At 58.1% G+C, this 16911-nt stretch overlaps 1 protein-coding gene across 10 annotated transcripts in view; it reads right to left on the bottom strand.

The window, feature by feature from the left end:
• Positions 1-2574: 2574 nt before the first annotated feature.
• The window catches only part of TLE3 (TLE family member 3, transcriptional corepressor), a 46907-nt gene continuing 32570 nt past the window's right edge, over positions 2575-16911 (bottom strand). For 2 of the 10 annotated variants that reach the window (XM_044231933.1, XM_044231937.1), the window contains exons 9-20: positions 13610-13729; positions 12800-12850; positions 11980-12132; positions 11442-11583; positions 10682-10881; positions 9850-9926; positions 8833-9082; positions 8304-8551; positions 7642-7789; positions 6482-6632; positions 5574-5650; positions 2575-4620 (exon numbers count right to left, since the gene is read on the bottom strand). In XM_044231933.1, coding sequence (XP_044087868.1) covers positions 4513-4620; positions 5574-5650; positions 6482-6632; positions 7642-7789; positions 8304-8551; positions 8833-9082; positions 9850-9926; positions 10682-10881; positions 11442-11583; positions 11980-12132; positions 12800-12850; positions 13610-13729 — 1725 coding nt within the window. In that variant the 3' untranslated portion in view covers positions 2575-4512. The remainder of the gene's footprint in view (positions 4621-5573; positions 5651-6481; positions 6633-7641; positions 7790-8303; positions 8552-8832; positions 9083-9849; positions 9927-10681; positions 10882-11441; positions 11584-11979; positions 12133-12799; positions 12851-13609; positions 13730-16911) is intronic. The other 8 variants (XM_044231935.1, XM_044231939.1, XM_044231934.1 and 5 more) reach the window with 5 other exon arrangements.

Genomic DNA, 16911 nt, shown 5'->3' with positions numbered 1-16911 from the left:
CTCATACTCTGGATTCGAATCCTCCAAACATCAGTCCTGGCCTCCCTGAAAAGGAATTGAGGAAAGGGAGATGTGATTTGGTTGACTCAGTGAGTCTCTTGACCTTTCTGGGCCTAACTGTCCCATTCTTAAAATCAAGGGCTCAGTCGAGCTACCTCTTCAAACACAAAAGGTCCAATTTTAGTGTAAGTTTAAAAATGCTGCCCCGGAACTGGTATCGAGTGTGTTTTCTATTGCTATCGTGAAGAAAAATAAAATGGTGCAGAACTGCACAAACTTTTTAAAGATGAATCATGTTTGTTAGTCGTACTTTACATTAAAAATAATGTTCATTTTCAGGCACTGTGTTCTGGGGGGGAAAAAAGTATACTCTATCATCATGAAATATTCGATGGCCAGATTACACCGTTTGGCAGTCTTGCTAAGGATCTGTCCGGCTGCTGTATCCAGAGATGCGTGTCTCTGTACCTTCTCACAGATGCTAAAATTAGGAGTCTCTGCCTGGGTTGGGTTGAATAGCTGAGGGGTGGGGAGAGGGGATGGGCAGTGACTCAGAGAGAGGCCAGCAGGCGTGCGGCCTGGTCGGCTGTGGCTTGGGATGGCCCGGACACTTGCACATGACCCGATGTGGACTAAAAGCAGGAAAGCAGCCTTCTCACAGCAGTGCCCTCCCCATTTTTAAAAACAGATCTGCTAGCCTTGAGCAATGGAAGAGTTGAAAGATTCCGGAAGGCAGGCCACTTCTCTGCTTCATTTCCAAGCATCCACACGCCTGGCTTCCCAGAGAGATAGGATAACCTCCAGCGGGGGAAAGTTCAACATTTCTTGACCAGGACCGTCCTGAAGTCCTGTATGCTGCCCTCTGGGGAAGCTCTTCTAGCTGGGCAGACAGACAGGTGCGATGACAGGTGGCCAATGCCAGGACTGACCGGGCCTGGGTTAGGGGTGACTTTGAAAATAGTGTCAAGGTCTTCTGCCCCCGTTGGGGAGGAGGCAGGAGTGACCTGGGGGTTCTGAGGGAGGCAGGCGTATCGTTCATTGCGAGTAGGCCCCTCGCCCTGGACTATTAGACAAATGTACAGGGGCCGAGGGATCACAGAGCAGCCGTTAAAATGTGGAGTCAGCTGCCGCAGGACTGGGGTTCCAGGTTTCTAACAAGCTGGGTGGAGAGTGGAGCAGAGTGCTGGGTGAGAGGCCGAGGAAGAGGCAGGAGATGGGACTATCTGCATGGAGGCTTGGTGAGCCCGTGTAAGGGACAGTGGCCGTGACAACAGGTGGGAGGCAAGGTGATTGCAGCTGGGGCCTGGGCGGTGTTGCCAGCAGCACGTACACAGTCAAACCCAGGGCTGTATAAGCTCGCCACCATCGACTGTGAACGTCCATGGTCGGCTCTACACCCTGGACAGCGCCCGAGACATCAGGTTACAACAGCCTTCCGCGGGCTGCTTCCCCGTCTCAGACAGGTACGCTGTTTGTCCTCTCCTGGAGGCCTGCAAGCCCAATCCTATCTTAGCACTGGTGGACAATCCCCAGGCGGGTCCTGGGCATATGCAGACTCTTAGAATCTTCTGGCCAGAGCCCACCATCTGGCCCTCTGCTTCGGTGCGTCAACACAGGGTGCCGGTCTACTCAAGTCCATGAGATCAACACAGAGCTGTTGGCCACATTTGGCCTCGGCATTCCTCCTCCGACCTGCTCTACCTGCTGGAAGCTTCTCCTCTAGAAGCCTCTCCAGCTGGACAAGCCCTGCACATGCAGTCCCGCTGTCCTTTCTAGGCTAATAAAGACTGTGCTTTATCCTAACTGTAACCCCTTTTTAAAAACGTTATGTTACTCCCTTTTTGTGTAAAGTGACAGTGCGCACCTGTGATTTACAAGGACTTTGACCAAGTAAGGAGTTGGAAACCACGTTAGTCCCCAGCTTTAGGACAGGTTTCTCTACTGGGTGGAGGAAATCCCAGAGCCTCAGAAGCAGCCTTAACCCTGCTTCCCTCCGGGCACTGGCCTGCATTTCCTACCCTGCTCCCCCTTCTGCAAAATACCCCCTCTGAAAGCCTTCACGTGCAGCTTTGTGAACTAGAGACTGAGGTCCCCCGCGTGACATCTAACTTGAAACTTAAGATGGTGAAGGCTTTCAGAGCCCAGACGTTCACACTTTACACCTGAAGTTCTTGGAGTGTCATTTTTTGCCAAAACGTTTAGCACGGACGGCTGTTTAGTTAGACTCTGGTAGAAATCTGCAGTCCTCCCTTCCGGGAACTTGATCCTGAACAGGCACCCGGAGGAAATCCCGGCTCCCACCCACCGTTCCCTGGCCTGCTGGAAGGTGGCCTGGGGAAGTCAGGGAAGAGCACCCACCCCTTACTGTCCCGCGAGATCAGACTTTTAGGGTTTGGGGGCAGTGCGGGGAAGTGCTTTGAGATGAGAAGAGCTTCTGTTGAGGGATGACAAGGGAAATCACCCAGAATCCAGGGTGTGCAGACGACAGCGGACCCCCTCTCTTTTGGGGGGAGGTCTGACAAACAGGTGGGAGGGACAGGTAGAGGCAATTAAGACACAACAATCAAGCCAACCTTTAAATAGCAACTTTTAAAAATATAAAAACAGCTCATTACAATGACTTTTCATTTTCTTTTTTTCTTCAGGAATCAACTTTCTTCTACCCTCACCCTCCCTTGTGGCTGGAGCCTTTAACAAGACACGGCAGAGGCATACCTGGGACCCAGAGAGAGAGAGAGAAATTCTCCAGACGGCCCCTCCCCACCCTCCGAAAGGTACAGGGCGCCCAGCCAGTCTCCACGGTCTCTGGGTCACGTCACGGGAGCTGCTCGCCTGGAGCAAGATCACTGAAGACCGGCAGTTTCCACTGGGGCCCCTTCCTTCCTTCTCACCAGACAGAATCACACATTATAAAATAATCCATAAAAATGCAGTATCAAAATTATCTTCCATATGCTACATCCACGGAGAGCCCATCACCAGGACTCCCATCGGCCTTTAGCTTTTCCTTAAAAGAAAAAAAAAAAAAAAAGACCAAGAAGGGAGGAAAAAACAAAAACAAAAACAAAAAAAAAACAACCCAAATCCTAATACCTCAGAACATTTTGGTACCAAAGAGTGGCACCTACAGGAGACGATTTTTCTACCTGTAAACTGTTTGGGCTCCAAGGAAAGACTGAAAGCTACAAGAAATCACCACAGTGCCAGGACCGTGTCCTCACCCAACCCCGGGTCCCTTCAGCCCTGCTGTGCCCCCTGGGGTGGGCCCGGGTTGGGGAGGGGGTGGGGGGGAGAGTATCCCTTCGGACTCCCAACTCTTAAAGGTTGATTACGATTTTCCCCTCTAGGGAGAGAGGGGGTCAGAAGCAGGAAAGGTGGGGGAGAAGGCATTTTATAAAGGACATCGATTCTAACTCTTTTTATTCAAATTAAAAAAAAAAAAAAAAGCACCCACATCAGTTTTGCTATTTTTCTCTGGTAGCTCCCTGAGCTGAGTTGCTATGCTTTCCTCTTTCTGTCCTTTGAAGGTTGTGTCCGAAGATCAAGAAGGTCCAGAGATGGAGTTCCTTTATGCCTCCACCTCTCCTCACCATAACCGAGTGTGCACCAAAGAGAGAGAGAGAGAGAGGGAGGCAAGAAGGAAAGAGAGAGCAAGAGTCAGACCCCTGAGACAGAGGGAGGCAAGCGCAGGCGGCCACAGGAAGTCTGACCTTCGTCAGCCCAGCTGGCCACCAAGCAAGCCTTGCCAGGGTCCTGACAGGACTCAGGCTGTTCCCAAGTCCACGGGGAGGTGCGCTCGTCCCAGGGACCCCCACTTCCTAGTCAGTCTGGTCACGGGCTGCAGCTCCCTTCCTCTGCCCCCTCCACGCCCTCTCCATTTGGCTCCCCCTCCCGGCCTCCCCTTCCCAGGTGGGGGTGTCCCTTTAGGGAAAAAAAAAAAAAAAAAAAAAAAAAAGCCACCACCACGAGTGGGTTACAAATACAGCAGGCGAAGTACACGGCTAGCGTTTTCGGTGGGAAGGAGCCTCCTCCCCCACTGACCAGTCCGAGATAGAGGAGTCTGTTATTTACATTTTTCACAAACATTGTGCGCTGCACAATCAGGAAAATGAGATTCCCCCCCTCCCCCAGCACAAGCACGTGGTCCACTCCGGCATCCCCGACCCGGGGCAGGGGACAGAGCAAAACAGAGGGGAAGGAAAGATGGAGATTCACGAGGGCGTCTGTTGGGGGATTGGAGCCCCAACCCTCCAAAGAGATCTACTTGTAGCATCTGCCAGGGTTGTGGACGGGGAGGAGGAGAGATATCCACCGGCGTCCTCGAGACACAGGGGTCCATGCCCAGGGGTCCGGACTGTGGCGGGCGCGCCCTCTCGGCCTGCCGGAGCGCAGCCCTGGCCCACTCGGCTGCCCGCCGCCAGCCTCTGCCAGCCTTGGGGCCCCTCGCGGGGTCGCCCTGTCACCGCCGAGTCGGTCTCTCCCAGAGTCTGACAGCCCAGTTAGAGTCCTCGTTTAGTAGATGACCTCATAAACCGTGGCCTTCTTGTCACCAGAGCCTGTTACAATATATTTGTCATCCGCCGAAATGTCACAACTCAAGACAGATGAGGATTCCTTGGACTGCAGGAGGAAGGCGAGGGCAGGCAGGAGGGTGGGGGGAGAAAAAAAGGCAGACACTCACTTTCCTAGTACTCAGCATGACTTCTGTGCTATGTGTGTCACATCCCACCTGCCAGCCCCTGGAGCTCCAACCCCGAGCACACCCAGCACCACCTGGAGAGGCACTGTCCTCTGGCTTTCCCACCGGGAAAGGCTCATGAGCAGGGTCCAGGGGGATCCTGGAGTTGAGTTGCCCGAAAGAGCATGGGAGAAGAGCATGGGAGCACGAGCTTCTCCCCGGAGTTTACAGACAGGAGTGAGCACTTCTGATCAGGGTGTGGGCAGCCACCGGGCCGAGCTAGGAAGGGGACCTACGCCTGACCCGAGAAGTCCAGTGTGACTAGGGAGACTCTGAGGGTTACACGTGGGACACTCTGGATGCCATACAGTCCCAACACAGGTCCCGAAAGTGTCTTGTAGGCTGGGAGCCCACTGTGTGTGTACGCATACACGTGCGTGTGTGTGGTCAAGACTGTGTGTGAGTGAGAGCTGTATGTCGGGACCCAGATCTTGAAAAATCACCAAAAGCCTCTCCCCGCTCTCCCATCTCTTTCCAGACCATTCTCTCCTGCCTCACCTCACTCCTCACACTGAAGTGTCGAAACACAAACTTAACTTGAGTATCAGGTAACACTACTCTGGAAAGAGCTGCCCAGTGCACCTCCCATGAGTGCTCAGTGCACCGGCCAGAACCAAGAACATGACTTAACTCCCTGTTCTAGAAATCCTGTAGAATCCCTGCTTAAAAGACCTCAGCCCATGGGTCAGAGGCCACGAGCAGCAGTGCGTGGCCCGCTGATGTGTCCCAGGACTTGGCTCCAGGGGACCCATCCCAGACCCCCAGGAAGGGGCCATCCCCATCCCCGGGGGAGGCCGAGACCTGGGGCAGGAGCCGGGGGGCCCCCGGGCGGTACCTGGAATATGCTGGCTCCGTACGGCGTCCTCCAGGCATTGAGGAGATTGTCTTTCCCAGTGCTCACGAACCACTTGCCTGCAGGCGGGTGGCAAAGGGAACGTCAGCTCGTGGTTCGCTGCCTTGGAAAGCAAGACCCACCCCAGACATGGCTGGCTGCCATGGAGAGGTGGTGAGGACCACAGCTGGACTCTCAGCTGGTGGGGGGCATTTCGTAAGTGAGACCTGTAATGGACTCACAGACCCTCCCAGAACGAACTCTCTGCAGTCCCGGGCGGAGGCGTGGGGGCGGTGGGCACAGCTGGGACGGAGAACAGTAGGATTTGCACTTCATCACAGTCATTGCCCTTCCCCAAAAGATTCTTTGTAAAGCCACCAGCTGACTGACCCTTCTCAGTTTTACAACTGGAAGGCGGCAGAAAGTGCTAGAAATGGCAGAGCCCTGAGGTATGGAGACCCAGCCAGCTGCAGGCGGAGATGGGCCGGTGCTCGGGCTCTGCAGGGCTCTGCCTGTGCTAATGCGCTCCTGCTCCCCAAAGTCGCACGGGGGCCCCGGGCCGCTCCGGAGAAAGAACGCCCGGCAGGCGGAGAGGATGGGGGTAGCTGAGGTTGTGCAGCCAGACCAGGGAGAAGGAGCTCCAACCTGGGGCTGTCAGCCACCACAGCCTGCAGTCTTAGCCTGCTGCCATGAGTGCCTGGTACCCTGTGGCCATATCTGCATCCAAGGGACAAGGATGGGGGGGGGTAGGGGGGCCCACGGAAGCTGAACATGAATGACAGCAGTCGGGATCGGGAGGCTGGATTCCAGGACGTAGCTGGCGCAGAGGCTCTGCCCTGCTCTCAGCTTTGGGCCCCCCTCTGCGCAGAGTGCAGGCCAGGCTGCCCGGGGTTCCCGGCCTCGAGGCTCACCGCAGTAGGCAAACTTCAGCGACAGCACGCAGCTCTCGTGCAAGTGCAGCTGGTACTTGTCCGGCTTGGTGTGGTGCAGGACCTCCACGTTGCTGCTCTCCATGCCCACAGCCAGCCACTCCCCAGTGGGGCAGTAGCCCAGTGAGAAGATCTGCAGGGGGCGGCAGACCAGATTCAGCTCCTCTATCCCCCCACACTCCACCTGGGGCCCCAGGGGCTCCTCAGAGGCCCCACTCAGGGACCCCGGGCCCACTGCTCCCCTTCCCATCACATCCCCACCTGCAAGGCAAAGCCCCTCTCCTCTCCCTCAGCCCTGAAATGCCTGGGGCCAGGACGTAGGGGCTCAGAGAGGTCGCTAACTCTAAAAAGTTAAGTGGTAGGGGCGCCTGGGTGGCTCAGTGGGTTAAAGCCTCTGCTTTCGGCTTGGGTCACGGACCCAGGGTCCCAGGGTCCTGGGATCGAGCCCCACATCGGGCTCTCTGCCCAGCAGGGAGCCTGCTTCCTCCTCTCTCTCTGCCTGCCTCTCCGCCTGCTAGTGATCTCTGTCTATCAAATAAATAAATAAAATCTTTAAAAAAAATTAAAAAATAAAAAGTAAGTGGTAGAGCCAGCATTCCAACTCAGAGGTGGCACAGGTGTTTCACTTTCAAAGTTACTCTGTCCCTGGGACTTTAGCCTTTCCTTAAGGAAAAAAGTGAATAGAAATGCTAAAATACTAAATACATATGGTTAAAACATTTAAATGAGTAACACAAACAACGGAAAATAAGGCTACCCGATGTCCACAGAACATCCTCTACGAGTCGGACTATGGTGAAGGCTTTTAGAGGGACCACTTCAAGGCTCACCCACATACAATATAGCTACTACCGTGTCCATCCCAGGAGAGAAGAAAAAACTGGGGCCAAAGTGCTCAACAACAAAGGAGCTAAGAATCCAATCACAGCAGCTGGGTCAAGTACATCCAAGTCCAGGGCCTTCCTTCTCCATTCTATTCTATTGCTGCCTCCTCCAGAAAGCCCTCCGAGGTGGCTCAAGTTGGTCACAGGTCCATTTGCAATAACCACCTGTGAGGGCTCCCTTGTCCCCTGACCCAGCCACTGGGACCCCGAAAGTGACAGGGCACACGCTGTCCTGGGGGAGGGGAGGAGCGCGCACACCTGGGAGGTGAAGTCATGCTGCTGCAGCTGCCGGCCCTCACGCAGGTCCCAGGAGCGCACGGTGTTGTCCAGGCCTCCAGTCCACAGCTTGGTGCCATCGTGAGAGATGTCTATGCAGCTGGCCCCATCTGTGTGACCCTGGAACTGCCTACGGAGGCCAAGCAGGGAGAGGGAGTGAGCCCTCCGGACCCACTGACCGCCAATGCCAGCTGTGTCTGAGCAGAAGAGGAAACTTAGGCTGAGAAGGGGGTGGACCGTGCACCCACTGCCCTCCAGTGAGCTTGCAGCAGAGCTGGGTCTCCTCCCCCTGGACGGGGTCATAATGGCGGCAGGATTCGCATGGGGCCGCCACTCCTGAGGCCCCACAACAACCACCAAGTGACACTGCTCCAACTGCCCGGGGGGCCGACGCCCTCCTTCCTCAGTTCCCTCCCTCTGCTCGTCTCCAATGCTCTGGATTCTACGCTCCCCTCTCCTCGGAGCCTTCTGCAGAGGTGCCCTCAGTCCCCCACCCACACCGAGCACCTGACACACAGCTGCCCCCTCAGCCGGCCCACTCTGATGTGACCACCCCACAGCCAAAGCACCCCGGGCGGGACGCTGTTAGGACCAGCGTGACCTTCCCAAGAACGAAGCTCCCCGGCCCCCTGGTGCAGCCGCACCTGACCAGGGTCTGGTTGTGCAGGTCCCACACGGCGATGTTGCCATCGCTGCAGCAGGAGAAGCAGACTTTGGCGTCAGGGCTGATGGCCAAGGCGTAGCAGGCAGGGGCTGAGGACGTCAGCTCGGCCTTGATGCGGGGCGTGGGCGAGGCCAGGTCCCAGATGGTGAGCGTGCTGGCCTCGCCACCCACAATGAGCGTGCGCCCGTCGGGGAGCAGCTTGCACGAGCGGATGTAGTTGTCCCTGTTCTGGAGGGAGAAGGGGCAACGTTGAGCTCTGGCCACCCCTCCTCCCAGGGACCAGAAGAATCCCACCCAGCAACACTGAGTGTCCTCCGGAGGCCGTTCCCTCCCCCACCCACAACCCTTCAATCTTTCGTGCACGTCTTCACCAACCCTGGCAAGCTCAGTATCATCTCCACTTAAGGATGGTAAACCCAGGGCTCAAGGGTCCACCAGCCAGTTCACTGCCCAGCCAGGGTGCCCCTCCGCCAGCCAGAGGAAGTGTCTGCGGTCCTGGGGCCTCTCACCAGGCAGTCCAGCTGGGAGATCGGGCTCTTGCTGCCCGGCTGGCTGATGTCCCAGATCTTCACGCAGCCCTTGCCCCCCGTGTAGACGTGCCGCGTGGGATTGCTGATGGTCACAGCACACACCACCTCCCCGTGGCTCAGCGTGTTGATCTGCCGGGCGTGGCGGGGGATGCCGGGACCAGCCAAGGCGTCGTGGGGGAAGGGCACGGGCTGCATCTGCCCGTCAGCACTCACGTGGAAAGAGTACGCCCTAAAAGGGAGAACCCGTCCCTTCCGTCATCCCCAATCCTCTCAGTTCCCAGGAGTCCAACCCAGGTCAGATGGCACCACCCTGACTGGTCCACCTCTGCACCCTACTCCCCAAATCTTAGGGAACCTGGGCAGCCCAACCTCCTTGGCCTGGCTCTACAGGGTAGGGGGCTGCTTAACAACCCAGCCTGGACTTCAGCTCCTGCCCCCAGATCCTTGGCTCTAGATCTCGTCACTGGCCCCACATGGGCCGCGGAATGCCCTTTCCTACCACCTTTAAATCCCTGTGGAAAGGGTTCGGCTTGAAGGTCACCTCTGCCTTTGCAAGCCCGGGGGTTAACAGGGAGGGAAAGAGGTGTGCCCCCCAGGATGAATCATGGAGTGCATGTCGGAGCCAGAGGTAAGCCAGTATAGGCTGCCTGCTGTTTTAGGCCACTGTGGGTGCTAGCTAGGGATGCTTCCTGCAGCTCAAATCCAGAGGAGCTCCTGAGGCCGGGGTGCTCATATCATTTAGCTAGGGAGGCCCCATCAATGGAGGTGTTCCCCAGCCCCCTCTCAGTTCCCCACTCAGCAGGAGCCCCAGGGCCAATCAGGAGTGTGGTCAGGCAGCCGTTTCCTGCGGCTCCAATCTGGTCTCTGCGTACCTCTAGCGGGTAGACACCTTCTCAAGGCCAAGGCCAAGGCCAAGGCCAGGGCCAGGGCCAGGGAGAGGGGTAGGGGTTTGCGTGCCTTCCCCAACGAGCATGCAGTAAGCCAGCCAGAACTTACGGTTTCCCGCCAGGAATGGAGGCAAGGCTTGAGGGAAGGCCGGTGGCCCGCATGGGAGGGTGAGGGTCAAAACCAACCTGTAAGGCAAGATAAGGCCAGCCCTTAGTGAGGGAGGCCGCCTCGCAGTCCCTACCCCCAGCCTCTTCCTTCACCATTTCCTACGTCCTGCCCATAGTGCTCCCTCTTCAAAACCCAGAAGTCAGAGAACAGCCTATGGTCTCAGAGGAAAAACAGGTCCAGCAGGCCAGATGTCTTGCCCAGGACAGTGGGAGGACAGGGTGACAGTCCAGACCCACCAACTGTGAGCCAGTACCCTTGAGCCCTACACCCCCAGTGCTCCCTGTCCCACCAGGCAGAGCTGACCCGGCCCCAGTTCCTTCTCTCCCCTGGCGTCCGGTGGACCCGTCACAGGGAGAGGAAGCCACCCAGGAGAGAAACCATCTCCTGAGAAAGAACCCCTCTCTGCCGATCCAAATCCAAACCCATTCTTGGTATAGCAAGCAGCCTCATTTACCAAACCCAGGCTATGTGGAAGTCCTGGGACTCCTTTTGGGATTCCCAACCCCATGGAGCCCAGAAAAAGAAAGCAGCCCCACTTTCCGGATGGAAGAAGATGGCCTGGGCAGGGGGAGGGGCGAGCCTGAGTTACAGGAGGTCTTTTGACGACTAACAAGCCAGATGGGGGTAGGTCTGCTGACCCCAAAGCTTATGTTCCTTTCTTTTTCTAATAAACACTCTGCTCCAGAGGCAGCTGCCTGACAACCCCCACCAACTCCCCACTCCTTTCCCAGTCCCCTCCCCCCCAACAAAAGGAGCCAAAAGGTCTACGTACAGCTCCAAAGCTCACCATTGGCGATCGGCCATAGGCAGCGGCGGCGGCAGCAGCCGCCGCGCTCATCTGTGGTGGGATGTTGTGGAGGCTGGCGTAGGCGCTCGGGCTGGTGAGCGAGCCGTTCATCTCGTGGTGGCTCATCATGGCAAAGGGGGCCGCGTAGGAGCTGGTAATGGAGATGGGCGTGCGCAAGGCCGAGGCTGCAAGGAGGCAGGCGTCAGCTCGGGGGTGGGGGGCACCAGGGGGGAGCGGGCCCACCCCTCCTTCCAGGACAAAGCTCGGGCCACCAGGATGCCTCCCAGCCCCGCAGCAATCCTTCCTGCACTCAAAAGCTGCCTGCTCCAGGCTGTCCTCTTGGACTGAAACCATTTAACTAGGATCCTGGTCCTCGCAGTCCGAAAGGTTCAAGCCGAGAGACGTGCCCACTTCTTACAGAGCAGGACACGGAGGCCCAGAGAAGGGAGTTGCTGAGAGTGTCACAGAACTAAGGACACGATTGGGAATAGACTACAGGTGTCCTGATCTATCTGAAGCGCCTTGCACATGCCGAGTCCAACAGTGGCCTCAGTGAGCTTTGACATCAGTGTTGACCCACCAGGTGTCCATGTCCTCTTCACTGTGGAGTCCCCCTGGAGGCAGGTCCCGGGAGAGCCCCAACTCCCACACAGTGCTCAGAGCTCTGGCCTAGCTGTGCAGCTCCAGCCCTGCCCCGGGCAGACCCAACCCTCCAGCGCAGTCGCCCCAGCCCCAGCGTGCCTACCCATTATACCTATCGGGTCCATGCCTGGAGGTTTGCCCGGCATCGACCGGAGCCCTGGGGTCGTGCTGGTGCCTGGAGTCGGGGCATCGTTCCTTGGAGTAGGCGTGTTGGACTTGAGCCCAGGGGTGGAGGACTTGTCATTCTGAACAGGGAAGACACCAAGATTCCTTTCTCTCAAGAGGCGGGCATCTGGAACCGGCCACACTACCCAGTGCCGGCCCCAGTTCTAAATCTTCTGCCCAACAGCCCCTCAATTCTTGCCCAACCTTACTGGGCCAGGACTGTGGCAATTGTTCCCATTTTACAGATGCAGTAACCAAGGCTCGGGAACATTTCACTGGCAGCACAGGGCCCAGCCAATCAGTGGGAAAGCCAGTGTTTGAACTGGGGCCAAACCCCAATCCATGTTCTTCATACTCCACCCCTCTCCCCTCCAATTATGACCACTCCAGCTTGTCCCTTTCCCAGAACCCTCTCCCTCCACCCCAACCTGCCCCAGCCCTCCGCTTCTGTGGCACCAGCGACAGACCCCACATACATGACCAAGGTCTTTGGTCTTGGAGGAAGGTGTGCTGCTGGAGGAGGCTACTGAGGCGGGGCTAGTGGGGGCATCCTTTTTCAGGCCACGGGCCTTGTCCAGCCCATTTTCAGGAGGGGAGTGCGCCGGGCTGACCCGGGGCGTCGCGGGGTCCTAAAAGCACAAGGGACGCAGAGATGCACTGACAGCCACATCAGCCAGGAGTCGCCCCTGTGCCAGGGACGCCGCGGGAGCGCAGTGGCTGCCGGGGAGGGGAGCTGGGCTGAGAGAGACCAGAGCCCCTGAAGTGGGGATCTGGTCTCACCCCTTTATCCCGCAGATGGGGAGACTGGGGCCTGGTGGGGGTGGGGGACGGTGACCAGCCCAGGACCAGACACAAGCTCAGGACTCAAATCTGGGCAGTGGGGCCTCTCGGCCTCGTGCAGCTCTCTCCAGGTCCTCCTTCCCTGCTGAGGCAGGTCCCAAGGGGCTCATGACCTCTACCCTCAAGATGCCGGGGTTGGGGGATGGGAGGGAAAAACAGAGCTGACCTGGAGGACCACGGGGAACAGAAGCCGGCCCTTGCCTGGGACCTCTGAGGCATGCTTGCGCTCCCTCCCCTGGGCTCCCGTCTTAGGAACCCGGGCCACCATGCAAGCCAAGCCCTGTCCTCCTCCTCCTGAGCAGCCCAAGGCGCCAACACCAGAGGCCTCGCTGCCCTGCTCAGGCTGCCAGCCACACTGGAGCAGCAGCCGAGACACACAGCTCCAAGCCAGGGGACGGGGCCGCCTAGAACCACCCCAAGCAGAGCACGCCGCAACCCAGGCCTGTCTGTGCTCACCTCATTGGAAACATCCACCACCAGATCGTCACTCTTGTCCCCGTCACTGTCCTGCAACCAAGAAAGAAGCCCGTCGGGGGGCCACTCCCAACCATGCCGAGCCTGAAGCACCTGCTGCTTCTAGCACTGGAGTCTGAACCCGGGGCCAAACCCCACCGTCCGCGCATTCTCCCCTCTGGCCCACCGACGTCAGCGGTCTGCTTGCCCAGCCCCGGCCCCCATAGGGATCACTGCCCTCCACGCCCACTGGCAGCCTCACCCACACCTGCCCCATTACACCTGGCTCCTTCCAGTGGCTTTGTGGCCACCATCACAGACGAGGAAGTGTGCTAGCCTCATGTCATCGCTTCCACCACTCTCTGTGGGAGGGGTGACCTGCCTTGTCTCCCAGAAGCGCAGCCGAGGCCCTCGGGTGACACGCCCAGAGCCGCAAGCAGCAAAGCATGGCCATCCCCCCTGGTCTCAGTTCTCATCCTAACAGCCCGCCCACAGCAGATCCTGTGACCGCACGGTGGGCTCAAAGCATGGGGGCATCGGGGACAGCCCCCTGGGGCAGACCAGGATTGTGGGAGGGCCACCATGGCAGCATGGGGCACCCTGGCCTGTTGGGGGGACACCCACAGCTCCCCTCAGTTCTCCCTGTCCTGGCCATGGCCCATGTGCTCACAGCGTGTGTGTATGATCCTGACCCCCCCGACCAGGCAACCCAGCAACCACCCCCCATGCCTCTGACTCACCCATGAGTCAGGCCTGCAGGTGTTCCCATGCCCCAGCCCCCAGCCCCGGCCTCGTGGCGCCCACTAGACGTACGTATCGGCTCAGACTATCCTTCTCCTCGGCTTTCCGCTTCTTGGCTTCCATGCTGTAGTCCGCGGAGCCCCGGTGCTTTTCACTGGCCCGGAGGCTTTCTGAGGGCGACACGGAGTTATTCTGGAAACCAAGAGGAGATTCGGTGTGAACGTTTCGTGCACCCTGAGACACAGCTAGGCGCAGGGGTCTCGAGATCAGCAGAGGTGTGGTGTGTGTCCTCTCATCCTCCCCCCACGGGATCTTCGCCAGGGAAGCCTTCCCAGCTCTCCAGACGGGGTCTCCATGGTGGGGGGAGCCCTGGGGGCACCATTCTCTTTTGTAGCCATGACGCAGCTGTTACATAAATAGGCTTGCGCTGAGCTCTCTGCTTCCCAGCCTGTGGAATCTTCCATTCTTTTTTTGGCGGGGGCGGGGGGGTCTTCCATTCTGAGAGCTGGATTACCCCTCCTTCACTCCCCACCTAGTCCGGCCCCGTGTATTTGCTCAAAGAAGGGACAAGAGAAATTTGTACTGAGTCTTGAAAGATGCGTCTCAGTGGACACAGGGGGGACCGCATCCAACACTGCCTAGCTCAACTGGAATGGGGAGACGGACAGGGAGGGAGGATGTCGGGTTGCCAATAAGCCTTCTCTACATATGGGGGGGCAACTTGGCATTTTGTGTAAACATTCTACCCCCCCACCCATGCCAGGCCTTGAGCCACTTCAGAGAAAGTGTTAGAAAGAAACAAGAATTCCAGCTTTGTGAAGCCTTTCCCTCTGAAAGGCAGGGAAAGGTGAAAGGGCAGATGGAATCGTGTCCTGAGAGGTTGGGAGACACGCCCAAAGCCCCTCATGGGGGGCAACATGAAGGAAACCTGAGCAGGGCCTGGAAGGGCTTAATGAGATCCCCCTTCAAACTCCAAAGCAAGCAAGTCCAGCAACAGGAATCCAAGGCCTGGGAAGAGCGGGTCAGGGCCAGCAGACCAAGCTGGACCAGCACAGGCAGGTGGAGAGCATCCCATAGAGGATGGAGTCCAGCTGGCTTGGGGCCCCGATGGGGGCCAGGAACGGCCCACATGGTGTGACCGGCAGCACCGGGCTGGGGAGCCCAGAGGGAGGAGCTACTGGCCACAGTACCTGCCAGGCGGCCTGTGCCCTCCAGACCCGGGCCAGGACAGTATCAGAATCGATGCCCCTCCAGGGGGGCCACTGAGATCTACTCCTTTCTAAGAAGCCAAACTACCCCTTCCTTCATCACTCATTACTCATCCCCTGCCTCTCCGAAGCACCCACCCTAGATCAGGCCTGAGGCTGGGTGTCAGGGCTGGAGGAAAGAGCCAGACACAGCCCCTGCTCTCCTGGGGCGCACAAGCTGGACTGCAGGGCTGGGCAAGGCCGGTCTGGCCACGTTCCCCCAGCAGTGTGGACGTGCTGGACACGGCCATGCAAGAAACCCAGAGAGACGTGGGCAGAGGAGGACAGCGAAAGGCCGGGGGCCATGGGGGTGCGGGTAGGGAATGAGCCTCTACCTCCCATCTCCCCCACTCTCCTGGAGGCCAGCGCTGGTGTTTGGAGGGGAGGGACGGTGTGGGAACCGCAGAACTTCATTTCCTTTCCTAAGCCGGTTCCTGGGCAGCCCTTCCCTGCCAAGTTTCTGCCTGAAGCAAATTAAAATGGCAGAGTTATCAAGCCTTGAAGAAAAAATGGAGGTCCTAATGGAAGTGCAGCTCAGCCTTCCCCAGCGCCGGGCGGGAGCGGCGGCGAGCACACCGCAATTCAATTAGCTGCTGCGAGCCCGGCCCAGAAATCAGCGGCATTTCATTTCCTCCCACGGCACCGGCCACCCCGCGCTGGGCAGCTAGGCTCCCAGGCGGGCGGGCTGGCAGGCGGGGAGCGGGGCAGAGGGGGCGCACGGCTGCTCGGCTTTCTCCCTGCGACCCGGTCTGTGGTTCGGGGAACAGCAAGCCCTTTCTTCTCCTGCAGTCAGGCTGAAAACCCTCGCCGCTACTGGAGAGAGTCATGTCAAGCATTTAGCGGCATCGATCCAGCCCGCCTCTGGCTGGCAGGCGGCCAAAAAACTAAGTATTTTTTATTGCTTCGGCGAGGCAAGGAAATATGAATGAAGCTACCTCTAATTGGACTCCAGACTAACCCCTCCGGGACAGCTTCCAGCCCGCCCAGCCGTCCCCCTCCTGCTCGGCCGCAGCCCTGTCCTTCCTGCAGGGGCCTCATCTGTTGACAACCTGCTTTTGCAAAGGGCTGCTCGTGGCAGGCTGCAGGGCCGAGGCCGCCACCGCCCCAGGATGGATGGCAGCTTGACTCCTCACCCCCCGCAACCCTGCTCCTGATAGTCTGGGGGCTCGAGGGGGCCCCCTCTCTTGGAGTCTGACGAGCACGGGTGTGGACCAGCACTGCGGAGTGAGGAGCTCAGCTCTTGGGGGGTTCCCCAGGGGAGTCTTGGAGCAGAAACCTTTCACAGACAGGGGCACAAAGCCAAATGCAAACAGCAATGGGGAGGAGGACGTGAAGACAGAGGGCGTCAGGCGTCAAACCCTCATGTCACTCGGCAGCAGGTCGTGTTAACCGGGTCACCTCCCGGAGGCTGGGCGCTGCTGTGAGGGGGTCTCCTAAGCAGAGAGGCTTGGCTGCACAGGAACATGCCCGTGGCACAGACAAAGAAGCTGCAGCTCAGGGAGGCCGAGAGAGTCACCCGGTGTCCCATGAAGCTGGGACCAGACCCAGGCCTGGAGGGGTCCAGTCCAGCTCCTGACTCCTATCTAGGCCAGCCCAACTCTCCAAAAATGCCACTTTCTGAGGATCAACGCTCAAGCAATCAAAATGGACTTTCAGCTTTGGTTTTCCCTTTCGGATATACCCTAGCTGTTGCTGGGCCCCAACGTGCACCCGGATTTCTGAGCACGTTGGCAAGTCGAGAGGGGACGAGAGCACCATTGCTAACTGGGAGGTTTAAAAAGTCAGTCTGGTGGAGGGCCAGGAGGAGGGAAGGGGGTCGGGAGGGAGCTGCCCGAGGAAGCTGCCGTCTAGATGGTTAGTTAACTGCCTGACCTTCCAAGTCCTACTTAACACGAGGTAATAACCAAAGCCATCCTTGCAGATTAGATGGCCCCAGATACAAGGACAGCGATGAGGAATAAAATAGCTTTGCTAATCGCTGGAGGATTTTTTTTTTATCCAGACTCCACTGCGCTTATTCAGAAGGCTTATTCACTTGAAACAGAACCTCTGAGCCTCAGTGTGATCAGGAAGATTTACGACAAATCTCAGAGCTGGCAGACGCGCAGAATGCCTGGCCCTGATGCT

The sequence above is a fragment of the Neovison vison genome, chromosome 13 (genome assembly GCF_020171115.1).
Source record: "Neovison vison isolate M4711 chromosome 13, ASM_NN_V1, whole genome shotgun sequence".
NCBI lineage: Eukaryota > Metazoa > Chordata > Mammalia > Carnivora > Mustelidae > Neogale > Neogale vison.
The sequence above is the reverse complement of the archived record's forward strand: the minus strand, read 5'-3'. Positions and strand labels throughout refer to the sequence as shown.